This window comes from Pteronotus mesoamericanus, unplaced genomic scaffold, assembly GCF_021234165.1.
Source record: "Pteronotus mesoamericanus isolate MK-2021 breed Mesoamerican mustached bat unplaced genomic scaffold, CSHL_Meso_final contig_263, whole genome shotgun sequence".
Classification (NCBI taxonomy): domain Eukaryota; kingdom Metazoa; phylum Chordata; class Mammalia; order Chiroptera; family Mormoopidae; genus Pteronotus; species Pteronotus mesoamericanus.
This window is the reverse complement of record NW_026555112.1, coordinates 4523526-4546014: the sequence shown is the minus strand read 5'-3', so window position 1 is coordinate 4546014 and position 22489 is coordinate 4523526. Positions and strand designations below refer to the sequence as shown.

The following is a 22489-nucleotide window of genomic DNA, read 5'->3' as shown; positions in this document are numbered from 1 at the left end:
CTTAAGAAATAGAAGGTGATATTATATGTGTTATGCAGTGTGTGGACATTTTTTTTTTTGGATCCTGATACTAACAAACTAAAATATTTCTTTGAGAGGAATAGAGAAATTTGAGTACAGACTAGGCTTTAGGTAATATTGAGGAATTCCTCTCCATTCTGTTAGGTATATTAATGGCATGGAGATAAAATGGCAAAATGTTGCTAATTATTGAAGCTGGGTCATGGATATTTGGAGGTTTATGATACTGTTCTCTGTATCCTGGGGCATATTTGAAATTTTTTCGTAAGAAATAAAGTTGAAGACAAACCTTCATGGAGAGTAGAGTTCACACTGAAACGGGGAACGCAAGGGAGGAACCGATTCTGTCGGGAGCGTGATGAGTGCCGTCCGGGCCTTCGTGTCTGCGGTGCCCGAGGGGCTCCTAAGTCGGGGGAGGTCGCCACGTGCGTCGGCCGGGAGTCCTGGGAGCCTGGGCTCCAGAGATGCGGCAGTGAGGACTCTGGTGGGGACCCTGCTTCACGGAGGACAATGGACCCAGGGCTGTGAGCAGAGGATTTTGACGGTGGGACCCTGAAAATGGTGCTCAATGTCTCCTCGACCCCAAGTTTCCATCTCATGTTGTAGCCTGCTGCCCCCTGACCTTTTACCCCTGTAGCCCCCTCCCACCTCCTGCTCCAAGACAGTCCTTGACTTTCCAGATCTGATACGATTTCAGGGTCCATGTCAGGGTTGTTTGCAAGTTTAAACAGGTTGTTGCTTTCCAGCCAAGCAGCGGGGTAGGCCTGGGTCTAGGCTGGGCATCAAGCCTGCAGTGCGCGGCCGGGGGTCCTGGCCGGCGGGGGCTGGGTCAGACAAGACTGGGCAGTATGAGGTCGAGAGGCCAACTGCAAGCGGCGCTCTCACGTGAGGCTCTTCACCCCTCACACGAGGCTCTTCACAAAACACAAAGGATGGCGTTTTGCTCCTGGGCAGAGTTCTGGGTGCCGCCAAGCCTTGCAGTGGGCCTCTGCCCGCACCGTGCCTGCCGGGTGTCCCTGTCGACCAGCACTGGCACCAGAGCATGTTCTGCCCGTGCGCCCCTCAGACTCACCAGCTCTCCTGACCACTTAACATGAGCTCTTTCTCTTTCTAGCTTAACTCAGGTGATCCGAAAGTTTGCCAAGCAGCTGGATGAGTGGCTCAAAGTGGCTCTCCACGACCTCCCAGAAAACCTGCGGAACATCAAGTTTGAATGTAAGCACCGGGCTCAGGGGCAGAGGGGAAGGGGGAAAACATTTTCTTGCCAAACCTCTTACATAGGTTGTTAATGAAATTATAACAATAGCTACCACTTATGCTTTGTTACTACAAAGCACCAACTATTATTCTGAGCACTTTCCATACATTAACCTATTTAATCTTTACACAATATTTATTCTGGGTGGCACACTTGCCTTTGTAGAAAAGGGAACAAGCGTAGGGAGGGACGAAGTTGCAGAGGCAAGATTGCCCCCGGTCTGCCTGTTGACATCTGTTTCTTCTCCTCACCCCCTCACTCCTTATTCAACCCTCACGCCACCTCTGCGGTGCGGGACTCCTGTTCTTCTGATGCGGCCTCAGGGGGCAGAGAACCTTCCCAAAAGCCACGCGGCCCATACCTGGGGCCAGGAGTCCAGCTCCGGTCTGTCCAACCCCACAAACCCTGGGCTTTCCCCTGAGCTCCTGCGCACAAACTGGTGGAGGCGGGAGGCAGAAAACAGCTTCAGGGTTTCACATATTTAATTCCCTGCCTAACGAGAAAGCCAAATTAATATTTCTCGTAAGGCGAGTGGGACTGCGAATCTGTTCTCTGCTGAGCATCACCGCTCATTCCCCAGCGTTAGTGTGGCCCGAGGACATTGGTCCTCTTTCTCCGTCTCCATGTGTCTGCTTGTGGGAAGACACATGTGCTATTAAACAAAGACGGAATGATTTTAAGCAAATCAAAGTTTTAAGATATATGTTTCTTAAAGCCCCATTTGAATGCAGCTTGCCATTTTTGCCTGAAACCAGTGCCCCCAGAAAAATGAAGGAGATCAAATTACCCTCTCTCCACAGGCCAAGGGAGCCCTTTGAGCCGCTTTGTGGCCGCCCGCGGTGCCCATCACCTATTGATAAAGCCCGCTTTATTTCACGGCTCTCAGTTCTTTTCTTTTCCCCAGCACTAAATTCCACATCACAAAGTTAAAGGAAAAGTAATTAAGGAGAAGGATTAACGATTGATCAGCCTGGAAAATTAGAAGTTCATCTGTCCCTTCACCGCCCCCCCCCCGCCCCCATTCCTCCACCCTACTCCCTATTTTTCAAACCGAGCTAGCTCCAAGCACAAATTACAATAATCTCAGGGACATTTCTGATTGTTTCTCGACCAGTTCAGAAATTAATGAGAAGAATGCCCTCGCCCGTGTTAATTATGCTGACAAAACAAACCTGTTGAAAGTTGGCAGCCAGGAGCTTTCCTGGACCTTCTGCCTGCGGGCGCCTGGAGACCCCTCCCTTCCCAGGGAGCCTTGCGGTGCTCCTCAGAAGCGGGCAAGGAGTGAAAACACACACCCCTCCAAGGGCCTCCTGTCAGAATGAAGACCCTGGGCAGGCACGTGGTTTGTCTGCTTCAAAATCCACAGAAACAAGATCACCCACTTCAGGCCATCAGCCCGCTCTCTCGGCGCAGGAAACAGGACCATCAAAACAGGCAAATAGGTCATGGGGCTCATTTAAGAAAACTGGCGGATGATGGCCGCAAAGCCACCTTCAAGGTGCAGCGCAGGGTTCCGCCCTAGGAGCCACCCCCAGCAGCACACCCACGCGGGCAGGTTTCCTGTTAGATGGGCTACCTTTTAAAGGGCCTTCTTCAAAGCCTCCACTTGATTCCCGCAGTTGTTTATGGGGAGAAGTGCTTGAGCTTGCAATTAGCTAAATGAAAGACAAGTAAATAATTGCTTTTACTCACGGTTGATTGACACCACAGTTTCTCACACCTGCTAGTGTGACTTTGAAATATATGCCCCAAATATCACCGTTTTAGGAAATAGTTGTCCAAATGGGAAAACAAAGAATCGAAAGCTGGGTTTTGCCAGCAGGCGTCTAACATGAGGTTGGACAATGAGTGAAATTTAGGTAAATAAGAAAGTTGCTTTTTGAAATCTGCCCCCAGAAAATCCAAAGTGGGACCATGATGCCTGCATATATTTCAAACTGACTGTTTTCTTCTTTCAGTGTCAAGAAGGTTTTCCCAAATTCTGCGACGGCAAACGTCACTAAATCATCTTTGCCAGGTGCGTGTCCTGTGCTGGGTCCTAACCACTGCAAATGAGGGCAGGTCCACAAAACAGCCCCCGGCGGGGCGGTGGCAGAGACGGGGGCAACAGTGCCCGCCTAGTGTTCTCTTTAATTTCTACAGATAAGGGACAAAAACGTTAGCGAGCCACCAGTTTCAGGGAACATACAAAACACTTTCTGACATCAGGGGCCCCTAACCTGTTCCGGGGTCTTAAGTTCATGCTCGCCTCACGTAGACTGGGCTTTCTCGGCCACTGTTGACATTTTGGGCTGGATGTTTCTTTGTTGTGAGGAGCTGTTTTGCGCTTTGCAGATGTTTAGTAGCATCCCTGGCCTCTACTCACCAGATGCCAGTAGTGCTACCACCCCCCAAGTACCACCTGGATTGGGACAACCCGCGATGTCTCCAGACGCTGCCCAGTGTGGCCGGGGCACAGTGTGCCTGGCCGTGAACCACGAAGATCAGTGATTCAAACAGACAGAGAGGGCGGTCTGTGTGTCGTGTTTGTGTCACCCGGGAGAGTTCCAGGCTACGGAGCACGTTAAATATTTAGCCCCTTGTCTTTATTCTTCTAGGTGTCTGTGCTTTTTAGCACAAAAGTGATATTGGCTTACCATTTAAATAGTTCAAAAATAACAAAAGGGTAATACAGGAAAAAGTAGAAGATTCCACGGTAACTCGGGACTTACAGCTCAGTGGCATGAAGCTTTGTGTTTCTATTCGTTTTGCTCCTTCAGGAAGGGACTCTAAGTCTGCCCATTAACATTCACAACCTCACAACCTACTAATGATCTAAAAGGAGGGAGCAGCCTGGTGGCTGCAGGCCAAAACTGGCCCTCAGATGCGGGGGTTATTTTTGTTTGATTTACATATGTTCAAAATTGTTTTCTTTTTAAAGATTTTATTTATCTATTTGTACAGAGAGGGGAAGGGAGGGAAAGAAAGGGGGAGAGAAACATCGATGTGGGAGAGATACATCAATCAGATGCCTCTTGCGTGCCCCCGGCTGGGGACGTGGCCTGCAACCCAGGCCTGTGCCCTGACGGAATCAAACCAGTGACTTTTCAGTTTGCAGGCCAGTTCTCAATCCACTGAGCCAAAACAGCCGGGGCCAACAATTTTTTTTTTTTTAACTTAGTCACTAACCATTGAAACATGTAGATGACAGCTGTTTAAAAAATGCTGAAGGGCTGGCACCCCCAGAGCTACTCTTCCCCAGGGCAGCGGTCAGCTGGACGGGCTGAGCTCCTCTCCAGCGGGTGCTGTCCTCGCCGCCGCTGCCTCGCTCAGGTGTGTCGCCTGCCTGCCTGCCTGTCTGCCCTCAGTGTTTGCGTTTGCAACCTCTCCCTTAGAGTCTCGGGTCTAGGTTGGTGCCAGCTATTAAGGTCAAGGTGGGAGGGAGGGGTTTCTAGTTAGAGGGGCCCGAGGCAGGCTCCAGGCCAGGAACGGGAAAGTATAAAACTACATCCACGCGCCTCGCTGTCCCCTCTCTGACCCTGGCTTGGACAGCACAGGGGGTGGTCCAGAGACCAGAGGGAAACCCTTCCACATTCCTGCAGGCGGGTACAGGGGCCACACCGGGGCATTGTTCTGGGACATGGCACAGCGTGGCAGATGAATGGGATTCTGTGAAGAAGACTAATGTCGGCAAAAATGCTACCATGTTCCTGACAGTGCGGGCCCTGGATCACATGGGGGAGTGGGGCGTGGTTTTGGTGTGTACCTCGGGGCTCAGAAAGTTTAGGAAAGCCTTTGACCCTTTAATGCACGGGTAGGTAAAAGCATCCACACTCATGTCTCTGCGCGTGCGCGCGCACACACACACACACACACACACAAAGTCCCTCTCCACCTTCCTCGCAGACAGTATATAATATAATGAGCAAGTGCTGCCTTTCCGTCTTCACTGGACAGCTATCAGGCACATTCCTGGAGCAGCCAGAGGACTGGAGTTAGCGCTAAGAACATTTCTTAGTACATCTTAGTACCCCAATGAGCTCTCCTAGACACATACAAGGCAAGTAGGACTAACCAGCACAAAGCCAAAAACTCACCCCCAAATACTTAAACCCAAGAGCTAAATGTGCGGCCCTTCTGGGTACACTAGGCAAGCAATTGGTATTCACATCTCAGCCGTTCATCCCACAAAATCTTCTGAGTGCCTACTGTGTGCCAGACATTATGTATGCTTAGCGGTATTTGCCCTCAGCAGAAAAAATAGTAAATAAACAAATCATAGAAAGTGGTTAGGTGTTATGAAGGAAACATGACGGAAGCAGAGAATAATGGGGGGTAGAGGTCCCGGTTAGATGAAGTGATCAGGGGAGGCCTCTCCGTGGGAGCGACACGGTAGGCGGAGCCCACAGGAGGGAAGGCTTGCCGGGACAAGCAGCGGGGAGAAGTGCATCCCAGCTGGCAGGAACACCTGGTGCAAAGGCCCTGAGGCGCCATTGCAGTCACCACAAAGGGGACAACCTGAATAGCGGTCGCCTCTTTTACTGAGCTCTCACTCCTTGAACTGTGCCCTCTTTAAACATAATCATAAGACATCCTCAGCAGCGTCCCTTCACAAGAGGCGGGTTCTACTACATGTCCATTTTATAGATCAGGAAACTGAGGTTATTCTACTTGCCTGACCCAAGTCAATCAGCTGCTCAGCAGCAAAGCCAGGATTTGAATTAGGTCTATATTTGAACCCAGAATCCCAGATCTTTACATGCATTTTTGCTATCATTCGAGACTGACCCCGTTCACGTACTCATATCGTCTAGGCCTCTGTGACCGTCACAGAGTTCTCCACTGATTTAAGCAAGATGGTCTCACGTTCAGACAACCTGGGCGCAAAAGGCATCGTCAGTATTCACCTCTGCCTGGAAACTCACAAGCATTAGGAGACATACAATGTCCATGTGTATTTGAAATCTTTTTTTTTTTCCGTTTTATTAAAGACTTCTTTGAAAACATGCAAGTAAAGGAAACGATTCTGGAAATATTTTTCTTTGCTTTTATCAATATTTTTCCAAGTTGGTGGTTCCAAGTATTGTTGTTCCAAGTGTTGTTGCAACTGGCAAATTTAAGTTCTCTTAATGAGGGTTTGCTGGGGCAGCTACAACTCAAACACAGGCACACGCCTGCCAACAAACTACCGAGCCTTAAGGTGTAATACCTCTTTTATTCCACCTCAGTTATATTTGTTTTCATCATGACAGTTACACGAAAAACAAAAAGCAGAAATAGAGAGCTAGACTGCAAACTGCTTCGGAATGCATGTATATGAAAAATGTGCACTGTAAAATTCCTGGGGGTAAGGCTGCCATAGGCCCTGGGACGGCCAGGCTGTCCCTGGACCTCGGAGCGCTGCTTCTCCGGCGCTGCAGACATGGAGGTTAGTAAGCACCGACCTCTGTCCCACAGGCTTACATCCGAAAGCTCACAGGTCTCTGGGCCTCCTCCCATACTCCAGGGGGTCGAGAGCAAAGGGGCCGGGAACAGCAGGGTGTGGGCCGTCCTAGGCCACCTTGAGGTCATTTTTCTATACAGAGACAGGGAGGCAGGGGTGAGAGAGCCACAAGAGGAAACAGCGTACAGATCTGCTGAGTTAGGGACTCACCTACCTATTTCCTAAAATTGAGTTTTTCTGAATGTCAGAGTAGTTTGCACACTACCATTGGCAGGTTCATTAAAAAGGCTTGAGAGAAAGAAAGTGAAGGGGTTTTCCCACGAGCTAATGAGCTGACGGGATTGGGTTCCAGGCATCTCGAACGGTGATCCACAGTGCGGACATCACATTCCAAATGCTGGAGGACTGGAGGAATGTGGACCTCAACAGCATCACCAAGCAAACCCTGTACACCATGGAGGACTCCCGCGAGGAGCACCGGAAACTCATCATCCAGTGTAAGATGTTCCCCCGGGGGCCGTGTCTTTTTGATTTTTTTCAAAAAGAGAGAGAAAGTACCTTGGGAGATATTTGTGGCGTTCCCACCCTGTCCTTCTGCATAAGCCCCCCTCCCTCTCATATAGCCCCTGTTAATGGGTTGGCCCAGAGGGGAGGGATCATTGATTTAAGAGGACATGCGTCAGTGTTGCTGGGGAGAATGGGTCTTGGCGCAACGGGCAGCCCGCATTGTCACACAGCAAGCTGCACATGGGGCCGTCAGTGCCGGGCGTAGTTCCGTAGGTGGCACAGGAAGCGAGAACAAAGCCTGTTGCCTCTCAGTGCGTGTCAGCCTGCACTCAGCTGGCCAGGCTGCCTGCTTTCCTGTGAGGGCCCGACGAGACAGCCACCTGCCGGCAGGCGGACCCTTTCGATCACCTGAAACATTGAAGAATGGGATAGGTGGTGATTTACTTCTGTGAGCACATGTTCATGTCAAAGACGGCAAGAATACCACTGCCAATATTACCCTGATGTGGCCAGGTCGTCCTCAGCAGCAGGGGCCGGGGGAGGGCCAGAGGACACCGCCATCATTAGCACATCCCTGGCCTTCCTCACACGCCCACCACAGCCTGCTGCTCAGCCGGGGGACCCTGGGTCAGCGTCCTCGCAACTTCTTTACGTTGCTCAGCCTGCCTTTCTCATGCCTCTGGGGAAAGGGGGCCGTGAGGGCAGAAGGGTGTCCACACTCCTACCAGCACCTCTCAGAGAGGTTGGTGCTGAGAGGTGGCGTTGAGAGGAGATAGCAGCTGCCACGCCCTCACCTCCGAATGGGATGAGGCCGAAGATCCTGATAGTGACCTCGTTCAGGGAGCTAGCTGCGCATTTGCTGTACCCTGGAGGAGAGGGGCCTGTTCTTCTGAGCACCTGCAGCCCCTCAGATTCCAGTATTTGGCGGCTCCACTGATGTTGAGGGAAACTGCCTCCATTAGGCTGTCTAAGCATATGGTGTTTACAAACAAATAAGGCTCCCGGGGTGTTCCTGTTAGAGACTTTTGCCCTGTTTTGGCTGCTCTTCAAAAGCAGATGGAGCAGGTAAAATGGCTCCTGGTCAACCCCAGAGCTCCTCCCAGGCTCTTCCTTCCTTCTCTGTGCAGCACCCAGCCTACACATGTTAGGCATTTCAGAGACAAAATAATCATTCAGCTTACAGGCTGCCAAATCCCCGCCGGACCCCCTGTCAGACCCACTGTATGCACGACCTCAATCTCCACATCAGTCCCAGGAGGAGGATTCTCTTCACACCCCCTCTGACAGGTGTGAAAGCCCAGCCGCAGAGAGCTGCTGGATCTTAACCCAGGTAGCAGAGCTGGAACTTGGACCCAAATCTAGTCTTAGGTTTCCCACCAGGCACTAGCGCCGTCGCAGCGGCTTCCCGAGTTCTTCCAATCGTGCTTCCTCTCTGCTTTGCCCCACTCCTGGCTGGAGCACCCCGACAGCACAGGCCGTGTCTCGGAGGGCCGCGTGCCCTGGGCCTCAGGCTGGGCCAGCCGACGGGGAGGCACCAGAAATGCCTGTGTGGGACCAAGCAGATGCATGGGAACCAAGAGCACCCAACTTCCTGGTTCAGCTAACTGTTCCTAGAAGCATTACGCTCAGCTCTCGCCTCCCCGCAGCACCTTTTGTGGGGAAGGAAACTGTGACCCAGATTCGCAGGGAAAAGCGTGATCACCATCGCTTGCTTTAGGGGCCAGCCAGGCTGAGCCTTTGCTGCCGCCGTCCCGCGGAAGCTGTGGCCGCCTCTCCCATAAAGAGCCTGGCGGGCTTGCTTGTCCAGCTCCCTTAGGCCTGAGGTGGAATGGTGCCCGCTGAGGGCGTGGCTGTGTTCTTCTCCGGGAGGACAGGAGCGATGCAGCTCAGTTCGGCCCAGCCGGTGCTGACCGAGTGCCCGCGCTGGGTCAGGCGCTGTGGTGGACACTGGGCAAAGAGCGGTAAATAAGGCGGACACTGCCCCTCCCGTAGGGGGCGCAGGGCTAACGGCAAATTAGAAGTTGAACAAGCAATTTACAGATGTATCACATCTTATCAAAGAGGTCGCGCTCTGTGATGCAGTTCCAGGAAGAGGGGGATGGAGGAAGGGCACCGAGTCTGAGGGCGGATGTCCTGGCCTGGGGGTGTCAGCCCTGCACCTCTCAGGCAGCTGGGGAATAAGTCCCTGAACACAGGGAGCCGGACCAAAGCTCAGTTTGAGCAGGCTCATGTGCAGCTGTGTGGTGCACTCTCCTTTCCTTATAACCAGGTGACAAATCTGCACGTTCCTGCTTTAGGGGGTCCATCACCCCCGGGATGTGGGTCCTGCCTGGGAATGCTCTGCTTACCTTAAGCTACAGAGTGCACACTGGGGCTTGAGCAAGCTGCTTAGAAGGAGTAAGCAGTGCTGTGGTGAGAGCGTGGGGCTGGGCCGTGAGCCCTGGCTCTCGGCACTGGGACTTGGCTTCCCAATCTGTAAAATGGGGGCAGTGTCGAGGGAGGAAATGGCACAGTGTGTGCCCTTGCCTGGCACATGGTGCAGTGCTAGGACGCGGAGTGGTCAGAAGGCAAGCACTCGAGTCAGACCGTGTTTTAAACTTGTTTTTGCCTTTTGCTAGCTCTGCAGCCTTTAGAAAGTTAAGCATTTCGTAGTGCCTCAGTTTCCTCATTTGTAAAATTTGGGCGGGGCGGGGGGTAATGTACTAATAGTACCTACGTCCTTGGGTGGCTCATCCATTCATTCAGCAAACACTAGAGCACAAAAAATGCACTTGAGCAACTACTAAATACCACGTCCTGTTCTAGGCTTTGGTCTCATGACATTCACATTCTTGGGACTGGCTAAGGTGGAATGAGGTGTCACATAAAGCATTTAGAAGAATGGCCCGCATGTGGCAAGCGCTGCGTAACTGTTAGTCGTTAGCGTTTTCATTGCCTCCACCACCACCATCACTGATTGAAGCACCATCGCTCAGATACACAGACAGCGTTAGAAAGAGTGAAAGAACACCAACCAACGAGAAACTCAAGAGACCTGGGTTCCAGTCCCTGCTCTGTCACTAACTCACCCTCTGACTTTGAGTGGATTATTTCATCTCATTAAGACCTAGCTTCACCCTGGCTGGTGTGGCTCAGTGGACTGAGTGCCTGCCTGCGAACCGAGAGGTTGCTGGTTCAATTCCCGATGAGGGCACATGCCTGGGTTGCCAGCCAGGTCCCCAAGAGGGGGCATGTGAAAGGCAACCAATCAATGAATCTCGCACACATTGATGTTTCTCTCCCTCTCTTTTTTCCTCCCTTCCCCTCTCTCTAAAAGTAAATACATAAAATCTTAAAAACAAAAACAAACAAAAAAAAAAACCTAGCTTCTTCATCTGTAAAACAAGGCAGATCAAGTAAATGGACTTTTATTTTTTAAATATATTTTATTGATTATGCTATTACAGTTGTCCCAGTTTTCGTCCTATGCCCCCCTCCACCTGGTACCCCCATCCCTCCAGCAATCCCCCCACCTTAGTACATGTCCATGGGTCATGCATGTACGTTCTTTGGCTTCATTTCCTATACTGTTCTTAACGTCCCGCTGGCTATTCTGTACCTACCAATTTGTCCTTCATAATCCTTGCACCTTTTCCCCTACTCTCCCTTCCCCCTCCCAACTGATAACCCTCCAAATGATCTCCATATCTATGATCCTGTTCCTCTAAAGGATTCTGAACTCCTTTAGCTCTACATTGTCTGGGAAGCACTTTATCTGCCTTTCCATTTTAAATGACAGCTATGCTGGATAGAGTAATCTAGGTTGTAGGTCCTTACTTTTCATCACTTTGAATACTTCTTGCCAATCCCTTCTTGCCTGCAAACATTCTTTTGAGAAATCAGCTGACAGTCTTATGGGAACTCCTTTGTAGATAACTGTCTGCATTTCTCTTGCCTGTTTTTTAAGATTCTCTCTTTGTCTTTAAACTTTGGTATTTTAATTATGATGTGTCTTGGTATGGTCTTCTTTGGGTCCATCTTGTTTGGGACTCTGTGCTTCCTAGACTTGTATGTCTATTTCCTTCACCAAATTAGAGAAGTTTTCTTTCATTATTGTTTTCAAATACGTTTTCAATTTCTTGCTCTTTCTGTCCTCATTCTGGCATCCCCTATGATTCCAATGTGGTGCGTTTGGAGATGTCCCAGAGGCTCCTTAACCTATCCTCATGTGTGTGTGTGGTGGGGGGGGCGGGGAATCCTTTTTTCTTCTTGCTGTTCTGATTGAATATTTTTTTCTTCCTTATGTTCCAAATCATTGATTTGATTCTCGGCTTCATCCACTCCACTGTTGGTTCCCTGTAAATTTTTCTTTATTTCATTTAATGTAAACTTCATTTGCTCCTGGGTCTTTTTTATGATGTCAAAATACCCAAAGAGTTCCCTGAGCATCCTAATAACCGGTGTTTTGGACTCTGCATCTGATAGATTGCTTATCTCCATTTTGTTTAGTTATTTTTCTGGAATTTTGTTCTGTTCTTTCATTTGGGCCATATTTCTTGGTCTCCTCATTTTGGCAACCTTGCTGTGCTTGTTTCTACTTTGACTCCCTGTCCTACTAGCATGGCCTATTATAGACAAGCACACCAGTAAGTTGGATGGGACGGAACCTTAGGTAATCACCAGGGTGGGGCAACCCATGTCACAGCTCTGTGGCTCTGTCGGGGAGGGCTCGGAGAGGGGACAGTGCCACTGCCTGGCCTCTGGAGTTTTGTCCAGGAGGGAACTGTCTCCTGGCACTTGCCCTGATGCCAGTCACCTCACTGTCTCCCCATATGCCACTGGTGACCCTTTAGCTGTTGCCCTGGTGCTAAAGCCCGGAGGGAGCGAGTCCGCATAAGTCCTAAATCCACTGTGGGCCCTTTAAGAGGAGACTCCTGAGAATCCCACAGTTTGTTCCACCACACAACCCCCACTGATTTTTACAGCCAGAAGTTACTGGGACTTATCTTCCTGGTTCTGGAACCCTGGGCTGGGTGGTCAGGTGTGGGGCTGGGATCCCTTGCTCCTGAGGTATCCCTCCTGATTTTTATCCACCACATGTGGGTATAGGAGTGCCTGTTCCACATCTCCACGCCTCTCCACGTGCCTCTGTGCCTCCACCCTGCTACACATCTGGGTGAACGTGGCTGCTTTAATTCTTTGGTTGTTGGACTCCCATACAGCTCGATTTTCTGATGATTCTGGGAGATATTTGTTTTGTAGTCTAGTTGTAATTTTTCATGTAGTTGTGTGAGAAGGCAAGCCATGTTTACCTACATCTCCATCTTAACCGGAAACCCCAAAGTAGACTTTTAAAGCTGCTTCTCATTCTGCAGTGGTGGGACCTTCTGGCAGTTCTGGAAGCTGACCTCCTGTAGCAGCTCTCAACTAAGGAAAACAGGACAACTGGGCCATTCCAGGGAAACAGGAAAACAAAAAAACCACTCAGACAAATGAAAATATAGACGTGTGTGGATCTTGAATTGCGGTTTGATTTATGAACTCCACATGCAAAAGCCACATACACATAAAAATGTAATGAAAAGAGACATTTCCAATTGGAGACCACCACAGAGATATGTCTGTTTTCCATAGCGCGCCACTGATCACAAAGTACTTCCTGATTCAGTTACCTGACTTGACTTACAGCTGAAGGCACGTTGTAAAGGGGTACAACTATCTGCCTTTTACTAATGCAAAAACTAAGGGCACAGAGATTATTTCTTCCTTCATTCCACAAATATTTATCAAGCATCTACTACTTGGGTAGTACTCAGTGCAACTTAAGCTGAGCACCGAGAAGTTGGTTAGACTACTGCCCAATATAGTTGTGGTTTAAAAATACCGTATTTTGCCATGTATAATGTGCACGTGTTTGCCCAAATTTTTGAGGGAAAACTAAGGATGCACATTATACATGGGTATTATGATTACATACCATGGACATAATAATGGTGTAAAATTATCCTGTGTGCAATGTGCACAAAATCCATGGGTGCGCATTATACGTGGCAAAATACGGTATTTGAATGATCAAGTGCGCTCTACCATGGGGCAGAGAGCAAGAGAGCCACAGTGTGCGTGTCCACTCACACAGGGCCAGCACGCCCTGCATGACAGCTGCATCACAGCTAACAAAGACAGCAGACAAAGAGCAGGCAGGACACACACGCTCTAACTGTAACACAGTATTATGAGCGATATAATGAAGGCCGAATATGGAAAATAAAATGCTATGAAAGTACGGCGGGGGGGGGAGAGATCAGTTCTGCTGGCAGGGGCACGGGGAGGTATAAAGGCTCTCACAGAAGGGTCATTTCAGCTGGGCCATTGAGAACCGAACTGTCCAAGCAGAGGAAGTGCCTGAGAAAAGCAGGTCTTGGGGGCATGGCAAGGAATGTGGGGTGGCCAGGGTTTAAGGCATTCACAGGCAAGGAAGGTGAGCCTGAAGAGGTAAGTTGGGGCATGTTTTCTAAAGCCTCGAATGGCCTGCTAAGGCTCTGGAGTTTTAGTTTATTCAGTTTTCTTCCTGTTTATTTGTTAAGCTGCATCTCCGTTTACACACAGTGCGGTGACGGCGGGCTTCTCCTTTGTTTGACAGTGTACCAAGAGTTTGACCACCTGCTGGAGGAGCAGTCCCCCATCGAGTCCTACATCGAGTGGCTGGACACCATGGTGGACCGCTGTGTTGTGAAGGTTGGTAGGCGGGAGCGGCAGGGGCAGCCCTGGGGACCGCCGCCCATCACTTACCTTTGTGACGCTCGGGTAGTACGGTGCCCCACAGTGAGCCACCTGAAAGTCCCGCAGCAGCCACGGAGCCCCAGGGTTGTGGGGCGGGGCCCGGGCCCCCTCAGGAGGGGACAGGCTGTAGGAGGCCACGCTCTGAGCCTCCCTCCCCTGATTCAGCCCAGTCAGCATCTCTTTTATCTGTTATGTACATTGGGCCTTGAAAAAAGATTTCAGTTTTTAAAGTGTGTTTTCTTGCTGACAAAAAACAAAGTAGAGAACCACTGCTCTCTACTTTGAACTTGGAGACTTTCCCTGAGCTTTCCTGTCCATTTCCACAGACAGTAATAAAGGAAAGCTCAAGTCCACCATTGTTAAAGTCATTCACTTTCTTGCAGGTGGCTGCCAAGAGACAAGGGTCCCTGAGGAAAGTAGCCCAGCAGTTCCTCTTGATGTGGTCCTGTTTCGGCACCAGGGTGATCCGGGACATGACCTTGCATAGTGCCCCCAGCTTTGGTAAGTCCACCCCGGTCCTCCCCGCATCCCAACACATTTTTCCTCTGGGTTCTGCATCAAGGTTACCTCTCAGAGCCAGCCATGGTCTTACTTGCTGTCTCTGAGACCACAAGGACATACCCTGAAATGTATCTGTTCTGGGGAGGCACCATATTTTTAGGACTTTTAGGGGGAGAGATGATACTGTGAAGTATTCAAGGTAAAGCATACAAATCTGAAGAAGAGAAGTCCGCACATAGACAGTATGAGTTTGGGAGGGAATAAATAGCCGTGGCTATGCTCCCCTTTTACCAGATGTGCCCAGGGGTGGCTGCTTCCACAGGCCACTTTGCAGGATTCCATAGCCTGCACTTCCCAAGGCCGGGCATACGGAGAAGCCTCTGAGTTTGAACATTTGCAAATGGCTTGGTGGGCACTGCTGCAATGGGAAGGCTGTCTAAAGATTTCTTTCCAAGCGTGCCCCCTCTGACCCTGGAAGAGGACTTCTCATTCGTTTTCCTTTTGTTTTACTGACCCCTCGGGCCTTCCCCGCTTCCAGGAGATGCCCCTGCCCCGACTCCTCAGCTACTGTTTGCCAGCGCACGGGGACTCAAAATCTGCCCCGAGCTGCTCATACCAGCCTCTGCAGGCAGGAACCTACTCACTGACGTGGGGTGACTGTCATGCCACCTTGTGGGACACAGTTTTCTCTTTTTCCTTGGAAAGACTGGAGGATGCCTGAGTCCCGGCCACCGTTAGCAAAGTGAGGTGGGACTTGAAGGCATCATCCAGACATTGGGAACCTCAAACCACTTTGGCCTCAATTTTGTAGGCATTTCGGCCAAGGGCTGTTGGTAAATTTTCTGGGTAATTGCTTCAGCTCTCTATTTTACTTTGCAAGTAGAGATGTGGTTTCGTTTCTCATTATCTCCAATTAAGCCAATCAGCTCTGGGGTGTGCTCGGGGATTTAATTTGACACTTTTCCATCTAGCTTTGTATGGTCTTGTCACCATTTTCCAGTTGTGCTATACAACCAAGTGAATATGTGGTGAAACAAAGAAGGCGCTATTTTTTCTAAACAGCTCCGTCCATGAAAGGCCGTGTTTACCCAACTGCAGCCGCGTTTTGTAGTGGATTTCTTTAATCCTTGCAGCGTCAGGAAGGTCTCTGAGCCTGCCCGCACCACGGCTGCGGTCTCTTCGGGCTATGTGTGTGTGGAAATACTGCCTGGCCAGTGCCACCAGGCGTGGCATTCTGATGACTTCCAGTTCAGCACAGTGTTCGCACACATTACCTCTGGCCCTGGGAAAATCACTCGGGCAGAGCTGCTTTCAGTTAAGCGGATGGTTGAAAAATATTTGAGATTTTTTTCATTGTTTCACAATCTGAGAATCAACACTATCACACACGTACACATGCCCACGAAGCAAACCTCCTTTCCTTGCATTAATTTTTATCTTCATCAATGTGCTGATTCTTAAACTGACGTGTTTGTTATCAAGTACCCTTCTTTAGAAAGAGAAATTAATTTACTTTACAGTATTCTTTGAAATTCATTTTGTTTTTACTAAGTTAACAGGCAATCTGATAAAGGCAGTTTGGACAGTAAAACAGGATTTTATGAATGGGTTAAATTTATTACTAAGAAATATTGCTCCTTAAAATGTGCTTCTTTCTTTTTTGAACCACACACAATTTTAGGATATACTCGAAACTCAGGCAAATGGCAAAAATGGTCACAAATCTTGTAGAAAAGGAGAGAAAGAGACAGCAACCCAATATCACTTTTGCAGTATTTTTCGACCCTAAACAGGCTGCAATACCTGTTTCCAAGTCCATTTCGCAAACCATCTGAAATGCTCCCGCTCATCCGACTCATTGTTGAGTCTTGCAGCTTGGGGTGACAGGCAAGTTGAAAGAATTTGCGGCAGACAAAAGCCCAGCTCCCCCTTTCTGCCTGTATATGTCAAAGACACAGTTGGTGGTTGTGTTTGGGTCATGTGTTCCCTGTATAAAAACAGCTAATTAGGAAAAAGAGCCCTCTGTTCCCTGGCCCCCTCCCCCAAGCGAGGGGGCCAGCTCCATGTATCTTATCACTCCCGCACGATCCCAGGCGCCGGGAACGGTGCTGGGGGGGCGGGGGCAGCGGGGGCAGCAGGCTGGCCACCACAACGAGATCGTGTGGACTCTGACGGTGATCCTGCGCGGCACTCCCATCGCCTCTTCCCAGAACGGCCCCTTTCAAAGGTAGTTGACTCCTTTCTTCTCCTTAATTCCTTTTCACTCTTTTCTCCCTAATTCCTTTTCACTGAAAGAGCCTATGCTGTGAACTAAAGTAGCCAGACTCTCTCTCTCTTTGCTGCAGGCGGCAGTTTCTAGAAGCATTGGTCAGCGAAGGTAGGCTAGCAGGCAGCGAACTTTCAGTCGTAGAAGAGCTGAGGATATTAGAGTTTTTATGTTTAAAAAACCAACACATTTTCAGTTGCCGGCTCTGACTTCAGGCCTCAGGACCCCGGGATCCCCAGTCGGTGCAGGGGCCTGCGCCCTTTCGCCCTGGGCCTTTGCCAGTTGCCCCTGATTTCACAGAACATGGAAGGCACCAAGGGTGCCCAGAAGTACTTGGGCACAAAACGGTTTGAAAGCCGCCCTGCGGCTGAGGGCTAAGGGAGTGGGGCTGCACATCGTCGCCCAGTTTTCACTTTCTTACACACTTGCTTTCCGGCCTAGCGTCAAAGTTCGCTCACTCGGGCAGGGCTGGGGAGGCCACGCGGGCGTGGGCATGGCTCCGTCAGGGAGGTGCTGCCAGACCAGGTGGCCGTGACCGAGCCTCCGAGGCTGCTGCTCTCTGTGCGTAGCGTTCCGGCCTGGCCCTCGTACCCAGAACCTCCTAAACCTCAGGATCTTGATGTTAGAAGTGTCGCTCCAGGCCGCCACCAAGCACTAGGAAGCAGAAATCGGAGAGGAGGCGCGGACCCAGAGAGCGGAGGGGTTTGCCCATGGACGTCTCTCTGCGGAGCCACACGGCCTCTGCCTCTCCTTTCTCCAGTGAAACATTACTAATAAACACGAAGTGCCATTTACTGCAAGCCTAGCACGCAGAACACGTCATATTAGGCACTTTCTGATTTAATTCTCACAACCACCAGCGAGGTCCTCTATTCCTACCCTCGATGTGACAGAACATGAAGCACAGGCAGGACAATGACAATCATTATAACAAATGCCTAGGACGCACATACTACCATTAAATTCTCACATTAGCTCTGCAAGGCAGATAATAATCGGTACGTCTTAACAGGGATAGAAAGAGCTTAGAGAATTTTCTTGCCCACAATTAACAGGGCAAGTGGCAGGGCTCTGTTTCACAATTAAATAAATCTGCCTGACCACAAAACCCATCCTTTTTCAATGACTACAATTAAGACAAATGCCCTGGGCTCCGACGCAGGGACAAAAAGTCTAGACAAATTTACTTAATCCTCACTGAGGGTTTTAAAAAATCTGTATTGATGGAGTTTTTAAAAAATTTAAAGCTATGAGAAAAAGAACAATAATTAGAGTATCATGAGTCACAAGTGGTACCAGAAGACAATGGCATAATATCTCTTAAGTGTTGAGAACAAAAAACTGTCAACCATTATTCAAGAGTGAGGGCAAAGTAGAGACATATTCAAGTATGCAAAGATAAGAGACTTGGCACCTACAGAACTTGACTTAAAAAAAAAAAGCTATTAAAGGATGCATTTCAGCAGAGGAAAAACAAAGCCACAATGAAGGCCTGGAATATAAGAAACAATGGTGTTCTAGTTATTTTTGCTGTATAACAAATTACCCCAAAGCTTAGTGGCTTAACACAATCGTTTTATTATTATGCTTATGGGGTCAGAGGGTGAGGAATGGACAGGGCGCACAGGGACGGCTTGGCTCTGCTCTGTGATGTCTGGGACCTGGGATGGGAAGACTCGGAAGCAGAAGTGAATCGACAGCTGGAGGCACGTTCACTCGCGTGTCTGGTGCCTAGGCTGGGACAACCTGATGACCAGGACAGCAGAGCAAGGCACCTTCAGGTGGCCCCTGCGTGTGGCTTAGTTTTCTCACAGCATGGTGGCTTCTGGATCAGTTAAACTTCTCACCCAGTGAGCTCAGGGCTCCATGTGGGAGCATTTTAAGGAGGACTGAGCACTGCCTTTTATGACCCAATCTTAGAAGTGATACAGGGTCACTTCCTCCACACTGCTGGTCAAAACAGTCACAAGCCCACTGAGGCTGAAGGGGGTGTGTGGCCCCCCAGTTTCCTCTGGAAGAAATGTCAAAGAACTGAGGACCCCATTTTAAGATGAGAGAAATTTTAAAATTTTGAAACACATTCAATTAACTACTGATTCTAATTTGAAAACTAATTTTCATGTGTTTAAAAAAGGTAAAACCAAATTCTAGGAAAGAAGACAACATGGGGTGGTGGGAACAGTATCTCCCTAAAGCACGCTTAGGTCTTGGAATACTAAATAAAGCCAGGTGGTGAGTACACCGGTGTTCAATTTTAAATTCTCCATACATTTCTGTATGTTAGAAATTTTTCATAAGAAAAAAAGAAACGCTTTGATTCTATGACATGCTATTAATTATGTCACCATATAACAGTAACAACAAAACAACAAATCTCTTTTTGTCTCTGTCCTAACACCTTTTTTCATAACAGGGCCGATGCTCCCTAGCTCTGCAACTTTAGGCAAGTTATTTAAACCCTCCAAACCTTCATTTTCCCCGGTATTAATTGAAGCCAATAATATTTTCTTCACGGTGGTGGAAAATTAAAAGAGCTTAGCCCAGTGCATATGGTCAGTGCTTGCCCATGCAATCTGTTCATCTAACAAATACTCACGGAGCCTCTACAGCATGCCTGGCGCTCTCCTAGACACTGGGTACAGGGGAGTGGGAGAAAAAAAAACCCAGATAAAAATCCCTGCATCTGTGGAGCATACAGTCTAGTGGAGGAAGGCACTTGATAACAGTAAGTTAAACACGTAGTAGACCAAAAGGTGCTAAGTGCTAAGGAGAGAAACAAGGCAGGAGGTGTTAGCTAGGATCACCTTTCTCCTGTCTGTCTCTGTCTTGGAAGTTTTTCTCATCCTCTCCCCGGTCCGGTCCCCTTCTCCCCTCTCTCCTCTCCAGCCTTGCTGTATCTCCTCCTTACTTTCCCCTCTTCTGTTTGCACTGCTCCCGTGGTGATGACACACTGGCACTGACCTGCTCGTTGCCCAATAGTCTTAATGATCGATTTCTGCTTACTAAGGACACTGTATCTGTTGTGGAAGCAGGAACTGCGGAGCTTTCTGTTTCCTTTCTCCTCAGAGCACTTGGCACCATAGAAGGCAGGGAGCAGTAGCTCTACAAACTTGTTTGAGAGATAATTGAACATTAGCAGACCAACTGGGTAACCAATCGGAGCCATTAATGAAGACAGCTTGGATCCCCAGATGAGCAGTGCGCCCCCACCCCCGCCCCGGGCATGCCGGTCTCTAAACCCAGCTCTGTGGTTTTCTGGCAGTGCGGCCCTAGGCAAATTTCTTCTGCTCATCAGGTCTTTGTTTCCTTGTCTTATAAAACGGGATGGTTGTATAGACAATTTCTAAGGTGTCTGCCTGTGTTAAAACTACTAGTCTAAACCCATTTTTATCATCTAGACTCCATTTGTCCATTCTAATTCATTGTTTCATAGTCTGTTTCTTTCCATGCTTGTTGACTTAGAGCAACATCTCGGTAAATATTTCTTTATTTTGAAGACAGTTTCCTTTTAAGCATTTGATTCTCTTTTGACTTCTTTGACTCTATGAACAAGAGTCACTGGATCTTAGAACATTAGATGCAAAGGGGACCTTAGAGATAATAACAGTAGTTACCATTTCTTAAGCACCTAATGTGTACTTTTCCTCATTATGGTATTTCTGTAACATAGGTTTCACTCTTCCCCCTTTTAGAGGGCCATGTTGCAGAATAACTGAAGAACAATTACAGAATTAGACAGTCATGGGTTCGAGTCCCAGTTCTGCCACTTAGTAACTGCGTGACATTGGACAATTACATTACCGTTCTAACACTGTAAGCTTCAATTTCCTCCTTTACAAAAGGAGAGTATCGTTCATCTCACACACTTGTGATGAGGATTAATTCCAACAGTAAATCTGCAGTCATTAAACACAGTGACTGCAACAGAGTAAGGGCTCGCTAAACAACTCAATTTGTTTTTAACATTTACAAAAAGTAACTCATCTAAGGTCCCAGTTACTACGTGGCAGAGCTGGATCTCAGCCTGGGCGGTTTGATCAGGCGCCCACGCAACTACCTGCAATGCTGGACCCCCTCAGTGGTTCACAAGACCCATTTTGGGAAAGTGGATGGAAAGTTGTTTTGGAGACTGCATCTCACGGTGACTCAGCAAAACCTGAATCCTGCTGAATTCCAAATGGGATCCAAAACAGACCCAGCCTCCTGGGGATGGGGGAAGAATGTGAAGAAGGTACAGGATGGGGGACTTCGTCCTGGAGCCATGTGGCAGGCTCCGTAGAGAGCAGGGAAAGGAGTAGATGTGCGTGACCTGCTAGGCATCCAGTGGCCTCAGAGTGAAGCCAAAGATTTTCTTCTGTAGCTATCTTAAGCCAAAATAATTAATCTATCTGAGATGAAGTGGGTGGCATGGGGGATATGCAGAAGCCCGGTGCAATTAAGGAGAAAATAAATTCCACCAAGGAGGAGTCACCCAAAGGCCCCCATGTGGCCTTTATTACCTTTTGTTCTGACACCTGAAAGGGCATCGCTCAACTCAAATGGCCCTTCCAGGGATCAAGTCCTTCACATCATCTGGGTCTCAGTGCTGCGAGGAGATTAGACTAGATGATCTGTAGGGAATGGGAACAGATTTTGGAGCCAGACCAAACTGAGACAAATTCCTACTCAATTACTGATAGAGAGACTCATTTTCTCACACGTAAGTAAGAGAGGATAATACCACCTATCTCACCGTTTGTTGTAAGGATGAGACCTGTGTCAAGTACTTAGCAGAGTTCTTGGCACATAGTAAGCACTTGATAAATGGTAAGTGTGATGATGATGATGATGATGACAGTAACAGTGGTGCTGATGATGACAGAATTACAGGAAAAATAAAGCCCGAGTCTCATAAGGCCTCTAATCAAGCAAACTGGAGGGTGTGGGGGGAGGGGAAAATTTCCTGTCTTTTTCCTCTTAGATGTTCTGGATGGTCTAATAATCAAATTGACATGAGACAGAGTAATGGGAGAAAATAACAAAATTTAATTGTGTTTATACATACAGGGTCCCATAAGAATAGGGGACCCAAGGACAAACTGGGCAGTTGAGGCTTATATGTCATCCTGAGCTACGGAAAAAGGGGGTTGTTGTTTGAGATGTCAAAGGGCAGGAAGCGAATTCATATAGAGCTAAAAAAAGCAAATGTTTGGAAAACAAATATTTGCTGGGCCATCTTTAATAATGGGATGCAGACTTATTTCACTTAACATAATACCCTCTAGGTCCATCTATGTTGTTGCAAATGGTAAGATTTAATTCTTTTTTATGGCTGAGTACTATTCCATTCTGTGTATGTACCACAACTTTTTTTTATCCTCCCCTGAGGATATGTCTATTGATTTTAAAGATGGGTAAGAGAGGGAAAGAGAGAGGGAGAGTAACATTGATGTGAGAGAAACATCCCACACCCTGACCAAGGACTGAACCCACAACCCAGGCACTTATCTGCCTGGGAATCGAACCTGTGACCTTTCAGTTTATGGGATGAATCAACTGAGCCACACAGGCCAGGGCCGTACCACAACTTTTTTACCCACCAGTCTATTGAAGTGGAATCTAAAAAATTACCAACTAAAATGAACCACCAAAACAGAAACAGACTCATAGACGCATAGAACAAACTGATGGTTGCCAGAGGGAAGGGGGTTGGAGGGATGGGGGAAAAGGTGAAGGGAAGATGTACAAATTGATAGTTACAGAATAGTCATGGGGA

The 22489-nt window shown here is 48.5% G+C and overlaps 1 protein-coding gene across 2 annotated transcripts in view; it reads left to right on the top strand.

Annotated features, from left to right (window-relative positions):
* Nucleotides 1-22489, top strand: part of RFX4 (regulatory factor X4) — a 120104-nt gene that overhangs the window by 72714 nt on the left and 24901 nt on the right. For both annotated transcript variants that reach the window (XM_054574436.1, XM_054574437.1), the window contains 5 exons: nt 1136-1236; nt 3238-3296; nt 7054-7198; nt 13828-13922; nt 14351-14468. In XM_054574436.1, the coding sequence (XP_054430411.1) occupies nt 1136-1236; nt 3238-3296; nt 7054-7198; nt 13828-13922; nt 14351-14468 (518 nt within the window). The remainder of the gene's footprint in view (nt 1-1135; nt 1237-3237; nt 3297-7053; nt 7199-13827; nt 13923-14350; nt 14469-22489) is intronic.